Below are 26,077 nucleotides of genomic sequence, written 5' to 3'. Positions count from 1 at the left end.
GGCCGCATTTATGTATATTACTACCTATGTGTTGTGTTACCTTTCGGGAAACTACACTCTTCGCCACTGGCAGCTAGTCTATGGACGCCTATCTCTTACCACCATGAAATCCACCAGCTCGATTGCCAAATGCCACCGCCTGCAATTTGCATCCTTAAATTATTTTTTTATCCAAACCCTATCCCCCCTAAGAGAGGAGCAGACAACACACTGTTAAGATCTCCTATATTGACACCTAAGATATGAGATTCACTCCGTACACACTCCGAAAATATCTAATTAAACAATACTAGAATACTGTCACCTGTGTAGTCTAAGGGTCTAACCTTTTCTTCTTATTTCACAACATAATCATAAAAATAGTTACAACACACCAGGGCTTTATGGTTGAGTATAACGAGGTGCTTCTTAGTTTGATACGTCCGCCTCTGAATAAGCAAGTGGATGACTATTATCATTCTAAAGTCGCTGTCCCACGAGACCACTTCGGGTAAAATTGGATTAAACTGAGCTAGATTAGGATAGTAGCTTAAACCTTATGGTATTCATGATTTTTTCTATGTGTTAGGGGCAAACAAGCATCAGTTCACTGGATTATAAGTGATCACCGCCGCCCATGAACATCTGCAATATCAGGGGACATAGAGATACGTTTATATTGTGGAATTTTTGCATTTATATTGTGATAGACACTTTATCTTAAGGAAGATTGAATCATCATCTTTCAATTACCAAGTTAACGATTGCAATCATTACAAGCGGACATTAAGGCAAGTAAATGATTTTTGGGAATTTTGAGGAGTTTCAGAAAAAGAAAAATATGATGTTTGCGATATCATATGTAACCTCAAAAACAATTAAATTAATAATAAGTAATTTTTAAAGGAGGTATAGATTTTTAACTTCGAACAAGACAGAAATCTTGCCTTGTAAGTAAGTAAGCTAGTACACCATTTTTTTGGTAATAGTGTACCACTTAAATATTCTGTTTTATAAAACAACACACTAATTTCATTCTCGGAATTTTTCTTTGTAAGACGTATTCGTTTAGCTTTTTCTTGAATATTTGAAGTAAACAGTCTGGTTATATTTATTATAGCTGTATATATATGAAGACGAAATAAGCCGGCGTGGGTTTAAGATCGCAACTGTTCGGTAAACAATTCGTAGTAAATCGCGTTTCATATAATAAAAAGCAATATCCCAAAGGTTATCTAAAGAATGTAATCACAACCTCCCTTTTACACAAACCGAGGCTCACAAAGTATTCTATTGCCTGTATGCAGCAAAGTTCACGGTTAGGCGAATACGTAACGAGCTCCCCTTATTAGGCCGTCTTATGATGTGATCACCATTACATGTATAAATTCTCATCCTACAAATCAATTGTTGCCATAGTCACTTCAGGTGCAGATTTCTGGACTGGCAAAACCTAGTCAAAAAAATTTGCTAGTAGATTATTGTGTGCTTTAACCTTAGCGAATGCTTCTGCTGGTGGTAGGATATATTTTATATCCTCCCGAATTGTAACCACCGTACATAAGGTATAGAAACCCGCTATAGTGGCCCACGTCAGTGTGTCGCGTTCAGGGATCAGCCTGTGTATATCAGGTTCCAACAGGCCAGCATAATTGTGTCGAATACCGAGGAGTAATCATCTCTCATCAGTCGACATTCTATTGGACCCTACTTACCATTACGTGCAATAGGATCTCGTTGGCGTGTCTGTATAAAAATAATAGTTGACTAGTCTATACTTCCATCATCAGCGAGTACTACAGCGCTTACTTCGTCACAGCCAACCCTTGGTACCTATCTAATTTCTTCCTTTCCTTTTTGTCTCTCAATATTTACATCCCTAATTAGTATTCGACCATCGTTTCTAACAACAAACATAACAGTATCCACTGCTTCTCCTATTCTTTTTCTCGTGTCTTATCGTTTGTCTTCTCATTTCCATCTAATTTAAAAAAAATATTTAGATTTTCTTGTCATAAGGTATAATTTTTTTTTTATTTTAATATTCCCGTACTTTCTGACACTTGTTACGTGACATTGACCGCTTGAAGACACTGCGTCATATAACCGCAACTGCATACAGTCTTTGAAACATTGTATGTGAGACCGCAGACAATGCCTATTCGGAAGTAATTTCAAGTGCAAATGCCCGTCTGCGGTTGGCAATAATTCCTAGTCTGCTGAACTGCGAGGATGTTTGGAATAAAATTTCTGGGTAGAATTAAGCCGTAAATTAAATTATGCATAAAGCAGGGCCTAGCCCTAAAGTAGAATCAGAATGGGAGAATGGTGAAGATAATAAAATATACGACTACTTACTCCTCTACCAAAAAAGCTTATTTATTACTTTTACTTACATCAATTAAATCTTTTGAAGACAAAATACTGCCATAAATTAATATTTATTTATAGATAAGAACGTAAATGTTTGCACCAGGTACCTTCAACCGAGGTATAGCCTTCAGCGGGGCAGCGTTCGCTTCATGGACACACGCGGTGAAACCTGCTCAAAAAGCGAAAACTCTCTCCACCATCGTTGGATGTCCCACCACCACTAACAAGGAGATGATCGACTGCCTCAAATACCGGCCAGCGGAGGTCATCGTCAACGCGCAAGCCGAGATGTTGGTGAGCATGGGTTTTTGAAAAAAAAAATATAATAAATTAATTACTGCACGATTTCAGATCCAAAAAATATAAGTTACTCTGAAAGAATCAGAACTCCAGTTGGCTATGGTATCTCTAAGGCCATTAGTAGCCAATAGATTAGGAGTGGTAACGTTCAGGTTAGATGAGGATAAAATAAACATAAAATCAAAGTATTCTTCCGATTCTAAACATAATCAAAACTAATATTTTCACCTCAACATGTTTACGATAATGAAATTAGAGTATCCAATATTGACCTTTAACTCTAGTAGGTATACCAACCTTAATTTATAGCCAATAAATAACATACTTAACCTCGGGAGTCCCTAGTTGATATTTCGCCGTAGAAATATCGTTTACGGCTTCCTACTGCTATTATAGAGACAATGATTGTAAATAAAGTGATAAAATACATATAACTACACCAGATTTATGTAGGGCAAAGTCGTTAAAGTTTGTGGAAAGATTGGTGAAGATTTACGAGTAACTTCTGTGACCACATAGTACAATTGGGGTTGATTTAAACACGTTTGTGTTTCAAACCAGCCAAAAGCTGTGGCCTGCATTACGTGACTTCATTAAATTCAATTTTTAGATTGTGACTCTATCTTTGACAGACTATGATTGACCAATAACGTGACTTGAAACAGTCAATTATTTGTTTCTAAAGTGCCTACTTAGAAAATAACAGATGCGGCAATTGTTATGGCGATACTCAATTACTTTCTTTCGATGCTTTCTTTATTCATTGATTGCACTACGTCCAAATATCTTGATGATGCAATTTTGATGGATTTGCACTTATTTGTAAAAGACAAATAATTCAGAAGTATCGAAATTATTATAGTAGATGAATGTGTGACGTCAATACATAACCAACTGCTTTTACGCATTTATTTTTTTAGGTATATTGTATCTATCTACTTATTTAAAATACAACTGGTTGCGCTTTTAAGCAATAGATGTTAATTTTAATCACCAACACAGAATCATTACTAATTGTTACCTGAACTTCCATCATTCCCTAGGACTGGAAGGTGCACCTGTTCACTCCATTCACACCAACAGTGGAGGCGCCGGGAGTACGGGAGCCATTCCTCTCCCAATACCCATACCACGCCGCCATCGCTGGCAGTATGATGAACGTGCCTTTAATAACCTCAGTTACATCTGAAGAAGGACTGTATCCTGCTGCAGGTAATGTGTTTTAGTTAAACTAGCTTCTGTTCTTGGACTCTTTATATCGGAGCACGGCAATGAAACCTTACAACCATGATGGTAAGTGAAGAGTAAAAACACGTCGACCGCCAAGAGATAATGCCAGGACGGTGGACACAGTTGAGGCGTCCTGCTTAATTGGTTCTTCAAGCTCCGCTTGCAGGACCCAAAGTAGTAGAAAGGAGGGAAAATGTATGCTGACTGCACATAGTCCTAACTGGCTGAAGTCTGTAGTCACTTTTTCTTATTTGGTGGTTATTTAACTTTCAAAAGAAGACCTTTCTTAGGTTTCCATGTTACTCTATATCAAATTTCATCAAAATTTGCCAGTTTTTACCAAATAAATTTAAAAAGTATCTTATATCCTACTCAGAACAATGACAAGCATCTTGTTCTGAGATATCCTATCTTAGCGTTCCAATTTACTCAGTATCAAATTTCACCGAAATTGGTTTTCAATGGCTTGGACGTGAAAGAAAAGACAAACTTACTTACGTGTTTAATTTTAGTATGGATATTACCCATTTTTGTAAGTGAGACGGTCAGGATTATACGTCAATTCAATGGTCATGGTACAATTTTGTTTATAGAATGAATCGGCTGTAGTAACTCGTTTGGTATAGTTATCTCAAACTCCTCTTCACATTACAGAACCATTCCTCTTAAGAAATTGATCATGCAATTGTAAAATGTAGTTAAATATTGTTACATTGACTTTTTGGACAGTCTACACCTCAGTAGACCCCGTGACCGCGAAGGCTGAAAATTCGGAAGAAAATTAAAATATTGTAAAAAACCGCGATGAAATCCGAAAACTAATTTATTTCAATGTTCGCGTAAATATAAGGAATCATTGTCTTAAAAATTAATTATATATCTCACAATAAAATACAATCCCTCATTGTACTAAATACGAAAATGTGGGAAACCTGCCCAGTTTTTAAGTCTGAAAGATTGACTACGAAATGCAATAACATATTTTCATAAATTACTTATCTCTACAGTATACCAGACAGACCCTGTGCTACTCCAAGAGCTGGAATCGAACTGGGAGCAGCTGGCGAGCAACATCTTCGAGTACAATGATACCTTGCCTCTGAACATGCGGTCTGCAGTGGCAACTAAAATTAAACAGCACTACCTTGGCGGGAAACCAGTTGGCCAAGACACGTACAAATATTTGGTCCAGGTATGTGGTTCGTTAGACCAATTTTCTAAGTACGGTCTTTTTGTCCAACTATGGCGAAGGAGAGGTAATGATTTTGACACCCTATGTATGTATTCATCCACTTTACTAAGTACGGTATTTTAATCCGATTTCGGCGAATAAGAAGGAGTAATAATTTTAACACCTTATGTATCCATTTTATGCCACTCTAAAGTCGTTCCTATCGGGCCAATTTTGACGAATGAGATGTTTATCGATTCTTCTTTATTTTGTGCTGGTTATAAACTATTTTCTTTTTGCCTCCCCTAATTCCATTTTTAGAAACATGAACAGGATTCTTGCAGTTCTAAAATCTAGATAAAAAAACCCTCAAGCATAAAAACCTAAATATGAATGTAATTTAACCTAAAGCTAAGCTATTTGTAACTAACTTATATAACAAAAACACACACTCAATATAATCAAGGAACGTGTCAATTAACATTTTTAACCGATTTAAAAAAAAAGGAGGAAGTTATCAATCCGACGTCTAATTTTTTATGTTTGGTACCTCAGAACTCAAATCAGTTCAGTAGTTTGGTTTATAAACTAACTAGAAAAGACATTGCGAATTTTGTTATCTTGTGAGTTTTTAGTTATTTTTTGCATTGGGTATGCTTTATGTTACTAAACATTCGACCAGGACATTTCGGTTTGCGAACATGGTATAAAATGCAAGGGCGCAGTAAAAGACCGAAGTAGCCCTCCCCAGTTGCTCATAAGCCATATCAAAAGGGTTCAATGTAGTCATTGTGCGAAGCCAAGCGTTCTCACGAGAACATTGTCTTCGTACCTACAATCTATTTGGAAGAGCTCGAATATTTTGCTAATGCAGATACTGCTGTGTGACTTGGGAGATATTTTTGTAGCACATTGATATCCGAACAAGGTTTTTACTCATTGGGTAATAAAGAGACACTTTAAAAAAAAAATACACCTAAGTTTGATCTAAAACATTTTTATAATATACATATATACATAACTAAAGAAAAATAGATTTATATTATTTCGTATTTCATTACAGATAAGTCGGAGTCGATAAGTCTATCCTTTTTATCCATCGATTTTTTATCTATATTCACAAAAAAAAACTTAAGTAACAAGAACAGATTTTTTTTTTAATTATGACAAATACTTTTTAAAACAAATACTTAAATTCTCTTATATCTGTGATTACTCGTTGCTCAGCCCGTTTTCAAAAAGATACAAGTCACGCATTATATTATCCCGGGATAAAAAGTAACCTATAGCACTCCGGAGCAATGTGGCTGTATATATATTTTTTTCAAAATCAATTTAGTAGTTCCTCTGATACGCAATCGAATAAAACACTACTGCTTTATACATTAGTAGTATAGATTTCAGCGAAGCAGTTTACCACCTATCATAAAATGTTGTCAAATTAAAGGTATTTTGTACGCGAAACAATAACATAAATCCTAGCCAATAGGTACTTATTCGATTAACCTTGTCAATGTAGAGGTTTTACGAGCAATAACATTATTCCCGATAAATATGAAAGTCGAGAAAATGGCTTGATTCAAGTACCGGGATGAAATTGTATTCGCATTTCACTCCGTAATTTTGCTTTACGTAAAAATGTTATGAAACATCTAATTGTATTTAGACAACTCTGATTTTTTTTTTATTGTTTAAAGTTTCTAGACAGAAGTTATTTCTGTATACTCCCACAATAGTGAAACGATAAACAATAATAGGGGTTCACGGAGACTCTGTCAACTTGTTGCTGAAACACCATGTAACTGATGAATAACTCACGACTAACTTCTTTAACTGTCAAAGTAATAGTAACGGCTTTAAAGATCATTACTAAAACACAATCGCCACGAAATGAAAGTAATAAAAGAAAAAAAAAACAGCATGATTTTGACAAACTAATTTTGTTACTGTCAACTAAGAAACTGGCAGTTAAGCTGAGTTTAGATTAGCAAGTTCTCTCAGCAATATATCACGCAACTATTTCTAGATGCGTTTACACAACAATATTGCTATAATTCTATAGGTACGTGCATGCAACGCGCCCTAAAATCTTCAAAATTTGCGAAAATCGGCTTGTCTAGATTGTTTGCACGATATAAATCGCTTGCGGAAGCCGATTTTTGCAAGTTTTCTTGCTTATCTAAACCTCGCTATAAGAGACTTCAGTGTTTTTATTCATACGGGCACAGCAAACTGACCCCACTACACATGATGGTAAGTAGAGTGAGGTCCAATAGAATGTCTACTGACGAGAGATGGTTACCCCTCGACAGTCGACACAATTATGCCGGCCTGTTGGAACCAGATATATAGTCTGATCCCGGAACGCGACACACTTACGTGGGCCACTACGGCGGGTTTTAACATCGGTATACGGTGGTCACTATCCGGGCGAATATAAAATATATCCTACCACCAGCAGTACCAGTGTCAGTTGTAAAGTGTTTTTCTGCAAGTTGGTAGCCTATTCATGGTACATAAAACAATAATTATTTCCAGGCTTTAGGCGACAGGCTGTTCGTCGCCGACGTGGGCAGGCTGGCTCAAATCCACGCAGCGAAGTCTGGCCAGCCGACGTACGTGTATCGTTATGCTTACAGCGGCTCCGTCAGTCTTTCAAACATGATGAGCAGATCAGAGAATAACTACGGTATGATGATTCAAAAATTTGTTTATTTTCCTCTCTTATAAATACATGATGAGCAGGACAGAGAATAATTACAGTAATATGATTCAAAAATTTGTTTATTTCCTCTCTTGTATCTATTATGACAGAATAAAGTAACACAGTAGTATATAACATAATACAAGGTAGGTAGTATTTTGTCATTTGTCATGACATGATGCTGTTGTATACAAAAACACAGTTGAGATTAATTTTTAAAAAAATGTCAGAAAACGGAAAGCTAAATTACTTACGTACCTACAACGTAAAACTATGATTAATCGTCCAATGGGTTGTCTCCAACGTTATATGTCCCTTGGAGATATTATTATACCAAAAGCCACCTTCACCTAACTTATATTTAAGTATGTGAAAGCGCATTTGAATTAATGAAGATCTTTGCAATCATTTCACTGATTTGCCAAGACTTAGTTGATTTTCATTGACATGTAATGTGTTTAGTCGAGTAAAGCCTACTTAGAGATCAAAGCTTGTATTAAGGATAAGAGGAATTCCGATCCCAACGGGATTATAATAGGAAGAAAGACTGTAATCTTTCCTTAATTTCGGGAATCTTCTGGATTTAGGATTATACAAGACTACGTGGACCCGTGATTCTGCCCGTGAGAATTAATATTATCAAAATGCTTATAAATAAAACAATAATTCTACCACTTATATTTCTTATTTTGTTGTCGCTACTTTGCTTGGCAATCATCCTCCTACGTACATACTGTATAGTAAAAAAAAAACAAATTTGAAGGTTAAAAATTAACATTTAATAATTGTACGACACAAACACAATCTTTTGTCTCCACTCCGTCAGTGTTAATATCCGTTCTTAGAATAAAAAGTAGCATGGACTATCAAGTGCTCTATACTAAGCTAGCTTCTTGCTTGTGAAAGAAGAACGAAGTAAACGCGCCCAAACAAAAATACAGTAGAAATCAGTTACAAAGACTTCATAGCACCTAAATGGCAAAGTCCTGTCAAATATGTAATAAAAAAAGGGTAACTTGTTTATGTCTATTGGATATACTCGAAGAGAATATAACAACACTACGTTAAAGATACGAAACCAAATTTAGTAGTCTCTTCAATGTTGTTATAAGCAAGTTTTTACTGTGTATGCTTTGTATAATAATATATTTAGATGTAACAAAACCATTTTCAGGAGTGTGCCACGCTGACGACGTTCTAAGGATATTCAAATTCCCCCACATGGAGGTCACCACGGCTGAAGACGCTCAGATGGTTGAGGCTTTATTAGACATGGTTTACAGCTACGCATCTACTGGGTAATCACAAGTCCTTATTTTATTTTAAAAAAGATATTTCCGAACGAATGCAGACTGTTCCGTTTGTAGAGAATAAAATCTTCTGCAATTATTGTACCTACTGCCTTGCGTGAAGTGGTCCTCATATTGCTTGATGCTTCATACGAAATAGTATAACTATTGTTTGTGGTAAGAAAAATGGGGAAGGAAGATCTGGTGTGCGAATCTGCGTAAACCAATGATTTGTTGGTATTTGCGTAGGTTTATTGCTGTTTAAAAAACATAAATGTTAGTAAATTATTCTGGTCAAGGAATGCAGTAATTTAATTTTTCAATAATTCATGGTATTATAAGGTATTGCACCTATAAAGACAAGCATTTGAAACGTGTGAACTTTCGTTTAGTCTTTGAGATGCACCAAAACAGATTATATATTAATTATTCGCTTTTTTCTGTGGCTCCGCCCGTGTGAAAAGGTTTTAGCGATATAAATATTTTCCCATGATAAAAAGTAACCTATAGCACTCAGGAGTAATGTAGCTTCGTAATAGAGAAAATATATTTAAAATCGATTTAGTAGTGCTATCTATCCGCCTTAGTGATGTGTCAACTTGACATAATATAGAAAATGGCGCGTTAATTCTAGTCTGTCATCCATACAAATAAAAATTAGTCTTTAAATTTAAACTAGTATGTTGTTTCATTATTTATTATGAAAAGTAGATCCTGGAATTCAAGCCCGTTCAATGAAACAAACTCTTCTGCGTCATATAGTAGTATGGAATATATTAATATAGATAGATTGGAGGTACCAAACTTTGGCCGCGTAATGCTTCTTCCGTGGCATCTAACCTCGGCGTATGCGAATGGGTTTTACACTGCATAATAATTACATCAGCTACCTTGACTCCGGCCATAAGTATTTGTTTATGGCCTCTACACAATTATTCATAACTACTTAGTTCCTATATTTAAACACACCGATACGCCGCTCTCCCGCGATATCTATTGACACGTTATATTTTTTTAAGTCCACTTCTCGCAACTCACTTCCGCCATATTTTTTACTAAGCAATGATTCAATTTAAGAGAGGCCTATATTCTGCAGTGGACTTGCGAAGGCTACATATAATTAATTTCTTTGTTGTATACTCTGATGGCAAAAAAATATAACTTTTCTTCCAGGGTCCCGAAGTTCGGCAACGCTCAATGGCTCCCTATGACAGCCGGGGCAAAGGAAATCAGCTACCTCGAAATCCAATCACCAACTAAAGCGGAATTCAAATCAAGCTCCGATTTCGGCCAAAGATCTTTCTGGGACAACCTGGGTTTCATTGAAAATGAAAGATATCACGTATATCTTAAGGATGAATTGTAAAATATAAGCTTTCCTACTTAATTATAAATATTTTTATGTGGAACATAATTTTGAAAATTATGTCGTGTCCCGTTTAATTTTAATAAAATTGTTTTCTTTTATGTCGTGTTTTGATGTTTTAAGATAATTTTTAGTCCACGAAAATCTATCGACTCTTGAACTTCAAGGTAAGGTCATGAATTTTAATTGATTTTGAACAGACCAAACTCGATGAGACAATGAAAAACTAATTAAAAGTTTAAAATTTTGTTCTTCACCGTTGTCCCACTGTAAGATTTAAACACGTTTTTAGACATTTTGCAGTGTTGATCTAGCTGAGGTTTTACGATCGACCACTATTCCTGCCCGAGATAACATCTTTCGGAGCTATTCGAGGGTTGGAGAAACCCACACGAAATGTCTCCGAACCTGAATATCGAATCCTAGACCTCGCGATGTAGCAGCACTAGACCAAGGGAGCGTTAAATTTGACTACCTACCTAATTGCACAAAATTCAAAATATAATCTTAACTTAATTATTTATAATGATTTCTTATGTTTACGCAAATGTTAGACATTGAAATAAAACTAAAAACTATTTAACGGATTTTATCGCGGTTTTTTATATTATTATTTTCTCCCGACGTTTCGACGTTCAGTCCCCCCCCCCCCTGACCATGAAGGCTGCAAAGTCTTCGAAACGTCGGGAGAAAATAATAATATAAAAAACCGCGATAAAATCCGTTAAATAGTTTTTAGTTTTATTTTAATTATTTATAATTGATACAACAACAATTATTTCTAATTGATACAACAATAATGATTGGTACAACAACAACACTCTTTCCGTTGGGAATCAAAAAGAAGCCCACTACGAGCATGACAGCGCTACAGTAAACAGTCATCATAATCCTCCACGCAATTCAGTAACACATCATCGAAAGCATTCTCTATTAATGATGAAATTACATACAATATTAACAAATAGCTGCCATAATTTTGGACACGTATGCTAGCAGTTATCGTCACTGAGATGGCTTGTGATATCATCAAAATGTAAGTTGGTAAAAAATCAAATGACGTGGACTTTTCGCAGAATCTTGCATATGATTAGTTAGCAATGAGCTATTGTTTGCTGCGTAAATAAACGAAAGAAATTTTACACTAATTTAATAAAGGTTGACTCGTGAGAAAATACTAAGATAGGAAATATTAAATTTAACAGGGTAGGGATTTTATAAACCAAATCGGATTAATTTTGCAATTTTAAACATTATTAACGCCAATTGGCGGCGCTGTAGTACTAGGTGAATAAGTTTTTATATTTATTACTAGCTTCCGCCCGCAGCTTCGCCCGCGCGGATTTCAGACTTCAAATATGGAGCCGGTCGCGAACGTTCGAGAATGTTCATTTTACGAAGCTACTCGCTAGGTGATTCGCTAGCCTCTAGGTGCCAAGCAAGCCGCCTGCCTGTGCGTTCGCGACCTTATATATATACAAAAATAATCCTTATAGCATGATTCAGTATTCACGCGTGATGGCTTATTATTAGCGTATTTCATGTATAACTTTGGTGTTGCTATACCGATTTCTATGATTCTTTTTTATGGAATATTTAATAATGATAACATTTTTAATTAGGGATGACTAAGAGTGTTATAAACGTAAGAGTAGACAAATATAATGAGAAAGCTTCGAACTGCTAAGTTATCGGGAGTTACACGTGTTATTGTGAGTCAACCATAAAAGATAGACATATGCTGTCGTGGGATATTTTTTATATAATTTTAAGGAGAACATTTCCGTCATACATGATTTCTGTGTAGCTTTAACCATTAAGGTTGCACACGCGACGGAAGCTTAAAAAATGGAGTATCTTCTCCCGTTTTCCCAACATTTCCCTTCACTGCTCTGCTCCTATTAATTGTAGCGTGATGAAAAGTATACTATAACCAGCTCAGGAGTATGAAAAATAATTGTACCAAGTTTCATTAAAATCCGTCGAGTAGTTTTTGTTTCTATAACGGTTATACAGACAGACAGACAGACAGACAAAAATTTTACTAATTGCATCAGTGTCGATTCCTAATCAGCCCCTGATAGTTATTTTGGAAATACTTACATTTCATGTACAGAATTGACCTCTCTACAGATTTATTATAAGTATAGATAGATATATTAGATTTAGATATTTTAATATTGGAACCTAATGTTTTGTTTAATTTGATAGAATCATCCCTTAATTCCTTTTTTTTGTCCCGCAGTAAAAATCCATGTTATGGATGCCATTCTTGAACCAGGGGAGCGGAAGAATGGTTATGTTGGACTCACCGGCCTTCCGAACCAGATGTAATCTAATGGTCATTTAGGTCAGTTCCCTACTAATTTTATGACGGCATACCAACTAAAACCTGCGATGAGGTGCTTCTATGCACGAGAGCCCGTTCGTGGCTCATCTCTCCCCCTAAATCCCTAATGGATGGTTTAGCAGAGTTGTAAAAACCACAAATATCAGACAGTGGAAATAGTCTCCAAATTAAAAAAAAACCTATTTATGCGAGTTGTGTAGAAATATGTAAATAAATACTTTAACTTACTGGTTCACAACTAGTGTAGACTGTAGGTACATAAATACGACGATATTTTAGTATATTCTTGTTTATTTGTTCGGACCACTGCGCATTATCTTTATTAAAGTAGGCTGTTAAACACATACTTATGTCAACAAAGTAACAAAGGAAACACTAATAAATGGAAACACATTTATTTGATACACACAAAATGTTAGATACATAGGGAACAACAAACACCAACTTAATATGCCTCAAAGAATTAAGAACCTATAGAAATAAAAAACTATGTTTACTGTAGTCTGTTTTTTAATTTTGCAACTAAATTTGGCAAATGCAAAGTATACGCACAGCCTGACGTTAATCTTGGTTCGTTAGTCTTCTAATCTGGTCAAAAAGGTCTTATACTTTTCACTAATTTTATGGAGCCCAGATGAAGACAGAAAATCTACAAATCCATTTTTTTATTTAGGCGCCAAACAAAATCGTCCCGGATTAAGAACTCCTTTAAATTAAAAAACAAACTATAATAATTATATCATATTTTTATCTTTCATTACTACACCTCTGCCTAGAATTTTCTTATCACACACCTTTTCACTTATCTTGGTACTACAAATATAACACCCTTGTAACATGCAAAGGAAAAAAAACAAAAAAGGGAAGTTCTTAATTTAAAATAGTTTGAGAATTTTATGGATTTTTTTAACCACATTAATCAGAACAAGTTGGAATTATAATAACTATTATTATAAAAAATCATAAAGCCTTTAAAAGCAATATTGGAAAACACTGATATATTTGGAGGTCAGTTTTTTTTATAATGAAACAAAGTTATTTAATATTACAAATGTACTGAACATTTAGATTGTAAATACTTTTAAAAGTGTATAAAATTTTATCCTGCAAACTTGACATTCTATGAAATCCTGAATCATAACAACAGATAAATTAAAAATATTTAATGTTCCATTTAAATGCCATGTTAAAAATATTCTTATTACTAATTTCTTCTTTCGCACCAAAAATACAAAATAAATAAAAAAAAACATAAGCAAATGTTATATTTGCTGTTTTAATCAAATTACATTTCAGACTTTTTGTTACAACTAAAGTACTAATAATAATGCCTTCTTCTTCTTGCAATTAACAATGACAGTAAATATTTTATAATATTAAGGGACTACTCATAGCATTCAGTGATTATAAGGCAATTTATCTTTTTAATACCCTAACTATAGTGCAAAAATACATTTCTTCCATAAATAATGTTAGGTCTCAATTTATACTTTTAAATTGACTTTTCACAAAACATTGAAAAGAGTGCCTTATGGCTATGCTTGAGGTAAATATAGATATATAAAATGCTTAAGACTCACCAAACCTCAAAGAAATTTAAACAGTTGAAAATGTTGATGTTTTAAGTGAATATAAACTTTAGTTTTGCATACATAGGTCTTACTGTTAATTATAAACTTGACATCAAACTTATAGAGCAAAACTTTCAAGCATTCATCATGGTTCATATCTATCTCAGACACACAAACATTTAATTGTTCTTGGATGCAATGTCTAGTGAATCATCAGATTGCAACATGATTTCATATGAGATTATAGGTGTAACTATAGTACACTGATTACTTATCTTTAGATGTAAATATTGTTTCAACACAACAGTTTTTATCATACCTCCAAAGATATTGATATCCATGAAAATATTAGTTTTTAACTATCAATCCAATTTGAATTTGATTTTGAGAAATATTACCTTCATGTTTGTATGATATAATCTGTAATGTATTATATTTATGACAATTAGAGAGTAGCTTCATAGCGTTAATGCAAAAATGCTTTGATTATATGAAAAGTATTAAAAACTTATTGAATTATTCATCTTTCTTGGAATCGCCGCCACTAGAGATTGTTATCTTCTTCTGGAGCTTGCTGTGCTCTTCAGCCAGTCTGTCATACTCCTTGTTAAGGCTCTCAGCCTGAGATTTCACAGCCTCCTTGTCTTTCTTCTCTCTGGTCAGCTCTTTTTCCAAATTTGAAATTTGAGTTTTTAGTTCCTCAATTTCCTTCTTGTTTTGCTCGTCGCCGGCGCCTTGCTTTTCCAAAAGGGACCTTGCGGTAGTGGTCGCGCTTTGTGCTTGTCTGAAGTTCGCTTCGGCCTGGGCTAACAAAGTTGCTAACTCCGAGATCATCTGCACCAACCGGCGAATGACGACGAGCAAAAACAGCGCAAAACCAGAAATGTAGAAGTTTCTCTGTGCACGGAACAATCTCATATTACCTTGCATTTCCGCGTCGAGGTGTTGATGGTCCGACGGCTCGATGTTGGAATACTTCTGCATCTCGCGAATGGCATCGAGGAGGCATAGCACCAAAACACCGATCAAAATCAAGAAGTAAATCTGCGCTTGTCCGCTTATGTAAGCTAGAAACTTCGATTTGAAAAACTTCTGCCATCTGCTCGGACTAGCTATCGGCAAAGTCAAAAGCAAAACGATGGCTATCTCCGCGTAGAGGAATGAGGCAATAATTGTCCACTGTAGACTCATTTTTGCACTTATTTACTTACTTCACCGTGTGTTTACCGGCAACGCCACTGAACGTATGACTAAATACTTGGAAATTATTCCAATCGAAAATATCGGTGACTCAAAATTAAAAGTCAAAGGCCGAAAATATGACAAGCATGACGTGTCTTATTTGTTTTTGAACGGTATGCTGTGGTATACAAAAAAAATATATTTTGGAATGTAATAAAATTTTACGCAATTCGCGATTTTAAACATAAAAGTATTTTATCGTTTAAACTTAATAAACAAAGACTTATTTATTAATTTGATTTAACTAATATAATATTTTATTATTTACTTTTGCAACAGAAACTAGTAAATTCCGTCCTATTATTTCGACACGTTATGTTCTCTTTATGATTTTATTGTGAATGAATATCAATATGATATTCAAAATACTAAATTATTTGCTGTTCCTTTATTGGACGACAAAGATATAAAATTGTTATGTACCTAGATAAAACAAAATAATATCTCATTACAATTATTTTTTCACGAACAAATATAAAATGTCAAGAATATTAAAAAATATAGATGTCATAGTGACAATTGACAGAATCCCGTTGTTGAGTGACGTCACTTACAGGCCAAAATAAGAAGAAAATAATTCTTACAGTAAAACAATTCCGATAGAATAAAACATTAATATTAACATGGCTGATCCAAAATACGAGAATCTCCCCGGCATAGTAAGTATTATAGTGTAAATATTGTCATAATTATCGATTTGCGTAGCGCATAATCATCGGTAATTTTGTTAGGCCTATGACCAACCCGACGTGTACGAGACGGGTGATTTGCCGGAAGCGGACCAGCCGGAGCCCTTTGAGGAAGAGGAGAATGACAGCATCGAGCAACTGCATCTGTCTGTGAAAGACTCTTTCAATAAGTTTAAGGGAAAGTTCTTGACGGGATCTGTGGACTTTTCCGACAGGCTGAGCAGGAAGTCTAGGATCGGTTACAGGTACGGACTCATCGATATTCATAGCACTTAAAGCCGTTTATCCTGATATCTCTCAAGTCAAGTCAGATTGCCATCTCACTAGATGATGAGAGTCAAGAAACAAAGAGTGCACCTGTGTCTTGCGCATGCATTTGTACACTATAATAGCCCCTGCGTACTTAGCTGATCTCTGTGGAGATTGGCTGCCATGGCTGCAGTTCGACTAGTAGGCATTGATATTCATTTTGGTAATAATGAATTAGTCAGTTTTGTAATGAATGAATTACCTTATTCATTTTTTGTTTAATTTAATGTGTACATTATTGTTTAATTTAATGTGTACATTATTGCTGTGTTCTAAATTATAGTCTACATTGTGACTAATATATACAATGTATGTATTACAAAGGGTTGTTATAGGGTTACAATAATTTTTTTTTTAAGTTTGCCATTTAAGTTTCTCAGTAATTATTCTGATACTAGGGCTGGTGAATGGGAATTGGCAGCTGAAGGTGACCCTGAAACTCCCCTGGAACGCTACAACCGCCTCAGATGTGAATTCTCAGAGCTCCTTGAACAAGTCGCTGAGCAGCAGAACAAGGCTACTGAGAGTGAAAAGGTAACTTAAAATTGTAGGATAGTTTCAGTTTCATCCAGTTATGTAAACATATCACTTTTATCAGTGAAGACAACAGACAGGCAGTAATCATACTCATTGCTTTCAAAAGTTACCCTGTATGATAGTGCACATTGGTGCAATGGTGAGTCAATTCTCCCCTGCACTAACAAAATATATGTGTCTTGATCAATATTCAACGAATTACTAGCAATAATTGCATATGATTATTACTGGCAATAATAGATCTATCTGAATTAGACTCTATAGTATTTATAGTTTAGTTGCTTCCTTATAGTAAACAAAACACAAACTGAAATTTATTTTAAGAAAATTATAAGTGATGTATTGCTCCTTGAAATTACCCTATGTTTTGATAGATAAATACAAAAGTAATGCAATATTCTATTTAAATTAAATCTTTGTACAAACAACTTAACTTTGCAGGATGAATACATAAAATTGGCTTCTCAAATCAATGCCACTAAGAAACTTTTGGAAGAACTAAAATTAGAAGAAGGAGAACTGGTTGATCCAAAAGCAGAGAAACTAAAGTAAGACAAAACTAAATATTCATGATTTTTTTAACAAATCTTTTAATGTATGCCAAATGATTGTTTTAAAAAAAAAATGTTACTATTGATATCTAGAAGGTATTTTCTCTCTTAGAGATGGCAGTTGCAGATAATTTTTGTTTCATTTAATTGAATTTGTTTAATAATCTATGAATTTAAATCATTTATAGGAAATACTACCCAAACTATGTTCTGTTTATTGATTGTGTGCCATATTTTGCAGAGAATACTTGTTAACCAACGGCAGGAAGAAGCAAGAAGGTGTGGTAACAGCGCATCTGAAGTTGAAGCCTGAAGTGAGTCTTGCACAGACCACAAGGATAGCTCAGCTTGAACACAGGTGATTTATTTGCATTATCTCTCTAAAAATTGATTTATATGCTTTAATTTTACAAATATTATTGAAGTAAAAGTTTGTGAAATTGTTTGAATGTTTGTTAGAAGTAAATGCAGAAACAGGTGACTAAATTTAGACAAAACTTGGAACACGGATGGACCAATTCCTGGATCAATACACAGACTACTTTTTATTATGGTAATTTGCTCCCATGGGAAATAAATGTTATTTTTCAAATCTCATTTTGTTAAATGATTTGTTTTAAAATTGTCTATGACTTTACATGCGGGCGAAGCTGCAAGCAACAGCAACTTAAACTTAGTTTAACAAAATACTGACAGACTAAATTTTTATATAAAAAAAATCCATTTAACATATCAAACTACACAACATATAACAACGGTAAGGTAATCATAGACTATTTTTATTGTTAGGTTGCATAAACTGGAACAGGCTGCAGGTGTGAGAGATGAAGAGGCATTCCGAAGGCTCCAAGCTGCTACAGGACAGGTTTGTAACATAAAACTAATCTAGAAAAAAAACAAAATTCTTCAAAACCATTAAAGTTTTTAACAATTTAAATTAAAGTTTTTAAAAAATTCAAATAACACATATTTTGTTTGTATTTATGTTTACAGCTATGGTTACAAGACCTAGTCAGTACCGTATTGCGACATTATGAATGTGTTTCACATTTTGAGTAACTGCTATTCGTCACATAAATGTATAAGCCGACCAAATACAAAAGCCCCACTGTAATCTATACTCCTAAATAAATGGTAATAAGATGAGTACTATCAACATTACCTGTTTAATACGATAACTGTTATAAGAACTTGAAAATTGTGACAAAGGCCCTATGTTATATTTTGACAGGCAACGCTGTGTGGCGCGGCAGCAACGTTATGTGCGCAGACGGCTCTGGTACGTGGCGGTGAGCTCGGCGCTACTGAAGCTCGGGTGACGGCGCTGCTGGCCAACGTCGACGCGCTCAAGGCCGCCGTCAAACCTAACGATCCTGAAGTTGACGCTAAGGTATACTGGATGATAATTAGACTATTTTACTCATATTTTTATCAAACACTAGCTGACCCGATTGCATTCTGTCAATCGTTGAAATTAACTTTTCTTACATTTTTAACGATCTGCTCAACTTCCTTAATTTTTTCTTTCATAAGATTCTTCTCATGACAATAACAAACACAACAAAGAAAAATTAATGAAATCGGTCCAGCCGTTCACGCGTGATGGCGTGACTAAGGGAAATAGGGATTCATTTTTATATTTATAGATTACAATCTAAGGTAGAAAGCACGATCAAAATCCTTTGAAAGTTGATGAAACGAAAGGATGTCAAAAAATTTAAAAATAAAAGCAATAATATTGTGACGTCATGAGTAAGCACGATGTGCGCGAAAGAAAGAGATGAAACGATTACACCACCACACACTCATTATGTATAGTAGTACACACCCTGTTATTGTTTCAAATACTTATGGAAATGTGTGTGTGAAGAACTGCCATCTTGATTGGACTTGACAAAATGTTATTATATTAACCTTCCTCTAATGCCAGACTCTGCTTTGTACTTGGAAATGACTAATAGTATTTTTTTATATCGGATAAATAGGTGAATGAACTACACAAACTGTTGAAGCAAATAGATGGCATATCACATTCCGAGATTCTGGAGCGCATGGAGGCGTTAGAAGCACTTCACAATCAAGGTAATAACAAAAAAGTTCTGTTGTAACCAAAAAATCATTTTCTAGAAAAAATATTTTTTGTGTATGCCAATTCTGTAATAATTACATATTACATAGAAGCTATATTAGTTTCAAAAGTATTAAGGTGGTAGCTCAAGGTCCTTTTTCATACATTTTGTTTCGGCTTTAATCTGGGTAACTAAACAAGTATTGGCAAGTAAAGAATTTAAATTCACGTCTAGTTAGTGATTAGTTCTCGCAGTTGAAAGAAAAATGTAAAAATAATTAATAATCATGGATATTTCTGTCTTTAAAATTTCGTCATATTAAATTTTAAAGGCCGAAATATCCATGATTATTAATTATTTTTACGTTTTTCTCAATCACTAACTAGACGTGAATTTAAATTCTTTACTTGCCAATACTTGTTTAGTTACCCAGATTAAAGCCGAAACAAAATGTATGAAAATGGACCTTGAGCTACCACCTTAAGAAGTTCTCTAATTCTTAAAACAAAATACATAGTTCCTTAGTAATTACAAATTTTTTATTAGTTTTCTGTAAACATATCTCCCGTCTGCTGGCTGAAATGTCCTTATCTAATGAAACCAAATTTTAGAATATGGACAAAAATCTATACCAAATATAAAAAATTATACTCATTTTTAACTTTTAGCCATATTAGGCTTAATTTGTTGATGTTTAAATTCTATGATATCGCTAATATTTTTTTTCTTGTATGCTGAAAATTGCGTCTTCTAGATTTTAATTGATGGACAGTAGATAACTATTTATTCTTTTCCTAGCGAGTAATTTCGGTAAATCGCTGACGGAGCTCGAGACGCTACAGAGTACCATCGCCAGCGGTGTGCAAAACAACAAGGAGCTGCTGCAGGGCGTGCAAGAGGTGTTCGCTCTCAACGTCGACAGCTTACAGAAGGAAATCAAGAAACTGGACGAGAGGATCGGGAAAATCGCCGCAGCGTGATAAATACGGCTTAACACTTATTACATGATGCATGTCGAGTCGACAGTATCGATCAATTTATCGATAGATTTGTTTTGCTAATCGATTTGACATTGATAGATTTTTATTGTACCGTAAAGTACATTTTAAATTCTTTTATTTGGTCTTTATTTGCGACTAATTTTCTGATTAGCTAAGCTTCAAGTTATTTGGTACTTATTGTAAACTATCAGTGTTCTTGTGAAACGCGTAAATCGATACCTCGCAGCAGTCACACCGATTAAGTTTTGTCGACTCGGCACATCGATATTTTTGAACAAAATGCAACACGGTCGCATCACTTATTATCTCGCGATTCCACATCATGTTCTACTTTTGTGGCGTGTACTATATTTTAACGTTAATAGCGATTTGTTTTTATATCGCGTATATAATCGAATGTTTGTGGAAGTCTGAATGATATGTATTAACAGTAAAAACGATCAACGTCACTTCTATCGAAACTCATATATAGATATAGTTACTTGAACTTCAAAAATAAGAAATGCATTAATACTAAACAGCAACCTGTATCATTAATATTATAATAGTTTTAACCTCATTCGCACTATGTTTCATAATCATATATCAGGCGATGGATTCAGGATTTTATTCTTAAAATCATATCTGCAATATTCCATACTGCACATAGGTTTTGATGTCATCTCACGAAATAAGTTATAGAATATATTGTACATACTAAAATATGAATCATTTATCCAACACTGAAGCAAAGGGAAACAAAATATAAGGGTCATTTTTAAATAACTCAATCTAATTTCAAATAATCGTTATACCGCCATTTTCAATATACGATCCTAATCGCTTTCAATCTATCTCAGAAATGGACCAATAAGATCAAAGCTTTTTTTGACATGCTTACTTTTTTTTTGAGTTATTTTGATTGGTTCATTCTCGGATTCGGATTGATGAAAGAGATTAAAATCGTTTGTTGAAAACAGCCGTTAGTAATAAAAAAGAAGTTACCCAACTGTTCTGCAATGTAAATAAGGGCCAATAACAAAATTCACAAAGAACTAAAACGGTGTAGTTTACAATTTACAACTCGTTAATTTAGCGTTTAAATTCAGTTAGCATACATATAAATCATTTTTTAATTATAATGCAAGCCTTGTTTAAGGCAAATCAAGGCCAGTGGTAAACTGGGTTCAAATTTGCTAAATTTAAAAGGAAATAGGCCCTAATTGAAATATAAGAAATTAAGCTGATTAGAGCTATAATATATTGTTCTTGAATATGGTAAAATGATCCGTAACATTGATAATTTTAATTATATTTACAAAAGTTTTCGTGATTTTATTGTTAAAATACCGAGTAAATTGTTTCATACCATTTCAATAAGGAAATAAGTATCGTGAAATTAAATAATGTATTAAATACAGAACGGTTCATATTTATTACCAATGCTTTTTATTAATCATTCTCATTATAATAAGTTACGGATATATCTTATTCTCTGTTAATAGACTGCTTAAGAGAAGATAATTTATTTAAATAAATCATGTGTAGCTAAAATTATTTTTTATTTCATCAAAATTATGAGACTAATCTTCGATATGGCGAGATTTGCTCTGAAATTAGCCACTGGAATTAACATCTCTTATTATACCTCAATGTAGGGGCCATGAGCGCCTCCAAGATTACTTTTACGGGGGTGCATCTGATATCTACACGCTACTAGTAGTTACTATATTATAAAATTAAATTAATATTTTTTATGCAAATAAAAATCTCACGGGTATTCCTGTATCCTCAACTATAAAACTATGGTCCAAAGTTCCGGATGTCATTCAGTGACTTGTTCCGGACAGGGAGTTTCATGAGCACCCCTTGTACTCTCCCGCGGCGCCCATAGACTAAGGCCTTCAAAAACGTTGCGCGGCAAGGCAAATCCAAACAATTGCCACAATGCATACGACGCTTAAGTAAATAAAACCTGAGAGCGTATTCAATTTGACGCTAAATGCGGCGCGGCTGCAACGTGACCGTCGTGTGGTAAGGTAAATCCATACAAAAAAACGAGTGCGCTATAGCCGCGCAACTAATAATTTTAGCTTCCTAAAATCGGCGCAATAGTCTAATTATGGTAGTTGGGGAATCAAAGGTTTTGCACAGCTGACTAAGTCAACTCCTCATGGCAAATTTAGGTCTTGGCAAATATGTTACAAACAAATATGGCATCTCTGCCTACCTCACATCTTTGAGCATAATATAATTGTATAATGAAATGGGCTAAGTATGTGTTCAAGGATAGACATGAGCTTAGATTTCAATAAATAAAACAAAAGTTGCATTACATAAGTAATGTTTATTTTTTAAAATTACACCTTAGAACCTAAGCTTTTGGAAGAACCACTTGTTCTTACCGCTCTTGTATCTCTCTTCAAAGCGCACCCTTGTGTTAAAACGCAGCTTCTTGCGCTTGGCGGGGTCTTTCAGGTCCTTTGCACTGAACTTCTCGAAGCTGAAGTCTACCGAGTAACGGGTTGGCATCAGGTGGTTGTAGTTGACAACCTGGAATGATACAATTTATATAATATTAATTATTTGTGTATGGCCAGTAGTGTAGCATGGTTGAGAGGAGCGGTCCACCTCGGACATCAGTTTTAGAGGGAGGCAAAATATGGAAAAAAATTTTTTTTTGTTTTGGTCACATGTACCAGTGGCTGTAATAAAGGGCCATGCTTTTGTTATTTTAGATATAAGTAAAGTCTAAATCTCTTATATCCAAACTCGTGACATAATTATTGATGTTTAATTTATTCAAAATAGATTACCCAGTCACATTATAAATTCACAAATTCCATTGCTTAAAATAATTGTATAACAGTAAATTATTTTTCTTACAGACCAGAATGAGTAACGCTTGCTTTAAGTAAAACATTCAATGACACTAAATAAATTATACTGTGGATTGAGACATCCCTCAAATATTCATTATGAAATTAACTAAACAATATACTTGAAAAAATTTAAACAACCAAAGTAGATAATATATTGTAGAAAATTATGCTTATTTTTTTTCTATATCTATTATAAATTTCAGATAGGTTCTAAAAATATGGTTAGCACAGTATGTTGCTTGGGGCATTGTGTTAAGTAATACAATTTATATGTGGTTCTAAAGACTTAAGAATAATTCTAAAATATGGTCAAATATGTTTAGGACAAAATTAATCAAAGCTAATAATTAAAGTACAATTTCAAGGATTGTATACTTAGCAGAACTTGTTACATTATAGTTAGTTTAACCAAATTATTCAGTAAACATTCTTAAAATGATTTATGTTTATGAAAATTTTACACATGGAAAAACACATTTTTTGGATATTACCACACTCATGTTATGATTTTTTTTTCTTTCATTTCATTGTCAAAGTCATCAACTGTCAAGCAAATAATACACCAGGAAATCAGATATAATATTTGGGACAATAATGAATAGTATGCACTTCTTCATCTTCATGGTCAATTCAATGGACACAGTTTAAAGTTCAAGTTTCAAGTTAACATGACTCGAGTGCTTGAACATGTTCAAAAAATCATTTTGATAAAAGTTAACATCTATACTTCACTTGTATACACATGTGAGCATTTTCGTACATGTCAAAAATCTTAACAATCTTGACAAGGTTTGTGGCAAAGTTTTAGAACTAAAACATTTCGAATGTTTAAAAATATCACAATACTGCTTGTACTCCAGTTCGAGACGTAACCCAACTATGCATACAAAGCTGGTTACCTGTGAAGACGACTTCACTAATTCACGTTACCAACCTTATATCACGTTATCTGACAATACTAAGTCTACAAACAAAACAATGTGTACTCACTTTGACGAAAGGCTTTATCTTGGAGCGCTTGTGGATTTTGTTTTTGCCCATCCTCTTGTGCACTTTACGCGGGTACCTGTCGATGCCGGCCACGAACGCGTGTCCGTACGGCTTGTCCGACGTGCCCTCGTCGTAGTTCTTCACCACGATCGCCTTGCGGCCGGCGTAGCGCCCGCTCAGCACCAGCACAACCTTCCCCGGCTTCATAATCTTACCCATCTTGGATGGATCTGAGGGAATCAAAAACTAACCTTCAAACATTGTTTTCCAACAAAACACCACTCTCCTACACCTTGTAATTGCGATAAAGCGCATTTGTCGCGGGCTATCACGAGTGTACAATAGTAATAAATCGTAATTCATAAACAACTCGAAAGATATACACTGAAAACTGTTGGAACAACACCAACTATAAACTTAATTATGGTCAACAATTTCTCCATAGCACCGAAAAATATTCACGGCGGCATAATAAATATGTTACGAATTTCACATACGTGTATTCTTTCCTTTTATTTAATATGCTATTTCACAGATTTTTTAAGATAATTTTTCAACATTACACGAAACTCACATTCCCTTTACCCGTTGACATAAAAAAGAACCGGTGTTGCTATGTTACAAATTTAATTAAATTGACAGCTGTTTGGTGTATTTTACTTTTTGGTAATTTTAGTAGTATTTTCAGACCATCAGTTTTGGTAGGGTTCGGACAACAAATATCATATTAGACGAATTAAATTCAGCTGGTTTGAAAAATTCCAAACTGGCTGGTCTCTATACCGCTAGTTTTTAATAAACAAAGTTAAGAAATATAGGACGGTACACAACGTTTTATTTGAAATATGTTATATTGAATTACATGAAACAACTTACACACTTTTATATTATATTTTTTTTGTTATTATTTATAATACAATATTCACGAATGTTTTGCAATGTTCAATCTCTTTGTTGGAAATGTAAAGGTTACGTAGATACTTTCCTAAAAGTTAGCAGTTCGCGTTTTGTAAATAATTCTACTAAGACGAAAAAAACCGTACATTACCGACATTCCTTTACAACCTCTAGATAACAAGTAATTTGGCGGTTTCAATTTGTTATTACGACCGTGCGCATGCCTAATAATCGGTACTTCGCAAAGCAAATCATTGTCGACTCTAGGTACAGAGCATCGGATCGTGTGGTCTAGATATTATATTAGTGTTCAAATGGCGCCATCTATAATTATTATGACTTGATAACCTTAATGTCGCATTTTCCGAAAGATGGCGCTTTGTCAAAAATAGTTAAAGTTCGTGCAAAAATAAAATAAGAGCACCAACACCAAAATTGTAAGGAATCGGCAATACAAAACTTCCTCGAACTTAAAAAAAGTGACCCAAAAATCTCTGTTGAAAAATGCAAAATAAAACAACAACACTCGATTAATTGAGTTTAATATCAATAAAATAAGAAAATTATTTACACAAATTTTATCAAAATACAAAAATAA

General features: G+C 34.3%; 4 protein-coding genes across 5 annotated transcripts in view; 2 read left to right on the top strand and 2 right to left on the bottom strand.

The window, feature by feature from the left end:
• LOC115445249 (venom carboxylesterase-6) overlaps positions 1-10,513 on the top strand; it is a 32,364-nt gene extending 21,851 nt beyond the window's left edge. Inside the window, exons 5-10 of the mRNA XM_030171464.2 lie at positions 2,456-2,646; positions 3,696-3,864; positions 4,890-5,074; positions 7,592-7,742; positions 8,932-9,055; positions 10,220-10,513. Coding sequence (XP_030027324.1) covers positions 2,456-2,646; positions 3,696-3,864; positions 4,890-5,074; positions 7,592-7,742; positions 8,932-9,055; positions 10,220-10,412 — 1,013 coding nt within the window. The 3' untranslated portion in view covers positions 10,413-10,513. The remainder of the gene's footprint in view (positions 1-2,455; positions 2,647-3,695; positions 3,865-4,889; positions 5,075-7,591; positions 7,743-8,931; positions 9,056-10,219) is intronic.
• A 2,628-nt stretch (positions 10,514-13,141) lies between these two features.
• On the bottom strand, positions 13,142-15,685 carry LOC115445244 (B-cell receptor-associated protein 31). Its single transcript, XM_030171450.2, has one exon. It carries the CDS (start codon positions 15,522-15,524, stop codon positions 14,850-14,852), a length of 675 nt encoding a protein of 224 aa, XP_030027310.1. The 5' UTR covers positions 15,525-15,685; the 3' UTR covers positions 13,142-14,849.
• Positions 15,686-16,073: 388 nt separating this feature from the next.
• Positions 16,074-22,264, top strand: LOC115445243 (dynactin subunit 2). Its single transcript, XM_030171449.2, has 9 exons — positions 16,074-16,234; positions 16,307-16,509; positions 16,972-17,107; positions 17,552-17,658; positions 17,903-18,019; positions 18,451-18,526; positions 18,893-19,051; positions 19,647-19,743; positions 20,529-22,264. The coding sequence occupies exons 1-9, from the start codon at positions 16,199-16,201 to the stop codon at positions 20,708-20,710; spliced, it is 1,113 nt and encodes a 370-aa protein (XP_030027309.1). The 5' UTR covers positions 16,074-16,198; the 3' UTR covers positions 20,711-22,264.
• Positions 22,265-23,037: 773 nt separating this feature from the next.
• On the bottom strand, positions 23,038-25,362 carry LOC115445258 (60S ribosomal protein L27). Of its 2 annotated transcripts, none has more exons than XM_030171473.2 (3): positions 25,157-25,362; positions 24,583-24,812; positions 23,038-23,263 (listed from the first exon to the last, which is right to left on the bottom strand). In XM_030171473.2, exons 2-3 carry the CDS (start codon positions 24,799-24,801, stop codon positions 23,078-23,080), a joined length of 405 nt encoding a protein of 134 aa, XP_030027333.1. In that variant the 5' UTR covers positions 24,802-24,812; positions 25,157-25,362; the 3' UTR covers positions 23,038-23,077. The 2 variants fall into 2 exon arrangements, with proteins under 2 accessions (XP_030027333.1, XP_030027332.1); XM_030171472.1 differs by having other exon boundaries at positions 25,080-25,222.
• Positions 25,363-26,077: the final 715 nt, after the last annotated feature.

Source organism: Manduca sexta, chromosome 14 (genome assembly GCF_014839805.1).
Source record: "Manduca sexta isolate Smith_Timp_Sample1 chromosome 14, JHU_Msex_v1.0, whole genome shotgun sequence".
Classification (NCBI taxonomy): Eukaryota; Metazoa; Arthropoda; class Insecta; order Lepidoptera; family Sphingidae; genus Manduca; species Manduca sexta.
Note: the sequence above shows the minus strand (reverse complement) of the source record. Positions and strands in the feature narration are given on the sequence as shown.

What these genes read in the sequence shown, in the direction of transcription:
- LOC115445244 (XM_030171450.2), bottom strand. Translation starts at nt 15,524, where the DNA reads ATGAGTCTACAGTGGACAATTATTGCCTCATTCCTCTACGCGGAGATA.
- LOC115445243 (XM_030171449.2), top strand. Translation starts at nt 16,199, where the DNA reads ATGGCTGATCCAAAATACGAGAATCTCCCCGGCATA. An exon ending in ACGAGAATCTCCCCGGCATA is followed by an intron (nt 16,235 to 16,306) that starts GTAAGTATTATA and finishes TAATTTTGTTAG; the next exon opens with GCCTATGACCAACCCGACGT. An exon ending in ATAGCTCAGCTTGAACACAG is followed by an intron (nt 18,020 to 18,450) that starts GTGATTTATTTG and finishes TTTTATTGTTAG; the next exon opens with GTTGCATAAACTGGAACAGG.
- LOC115445258 (XM_030171473.2), bottom strand. Translation starts at nt 24,801, where the DNA reads ATGGGTAAGATTATGAAGCCGGGGAAGGTTGTGCTGGTGCTGAGCGGG. An exon ending in AGATAAAGCCTTTCGTCAAA is followed by an intron (nt 23,264 to 24,582) that starts GTGAGTACACAT and finishes GTATCATTCCAG; the next exon opens with GTTGTCAACTACAACCACCT.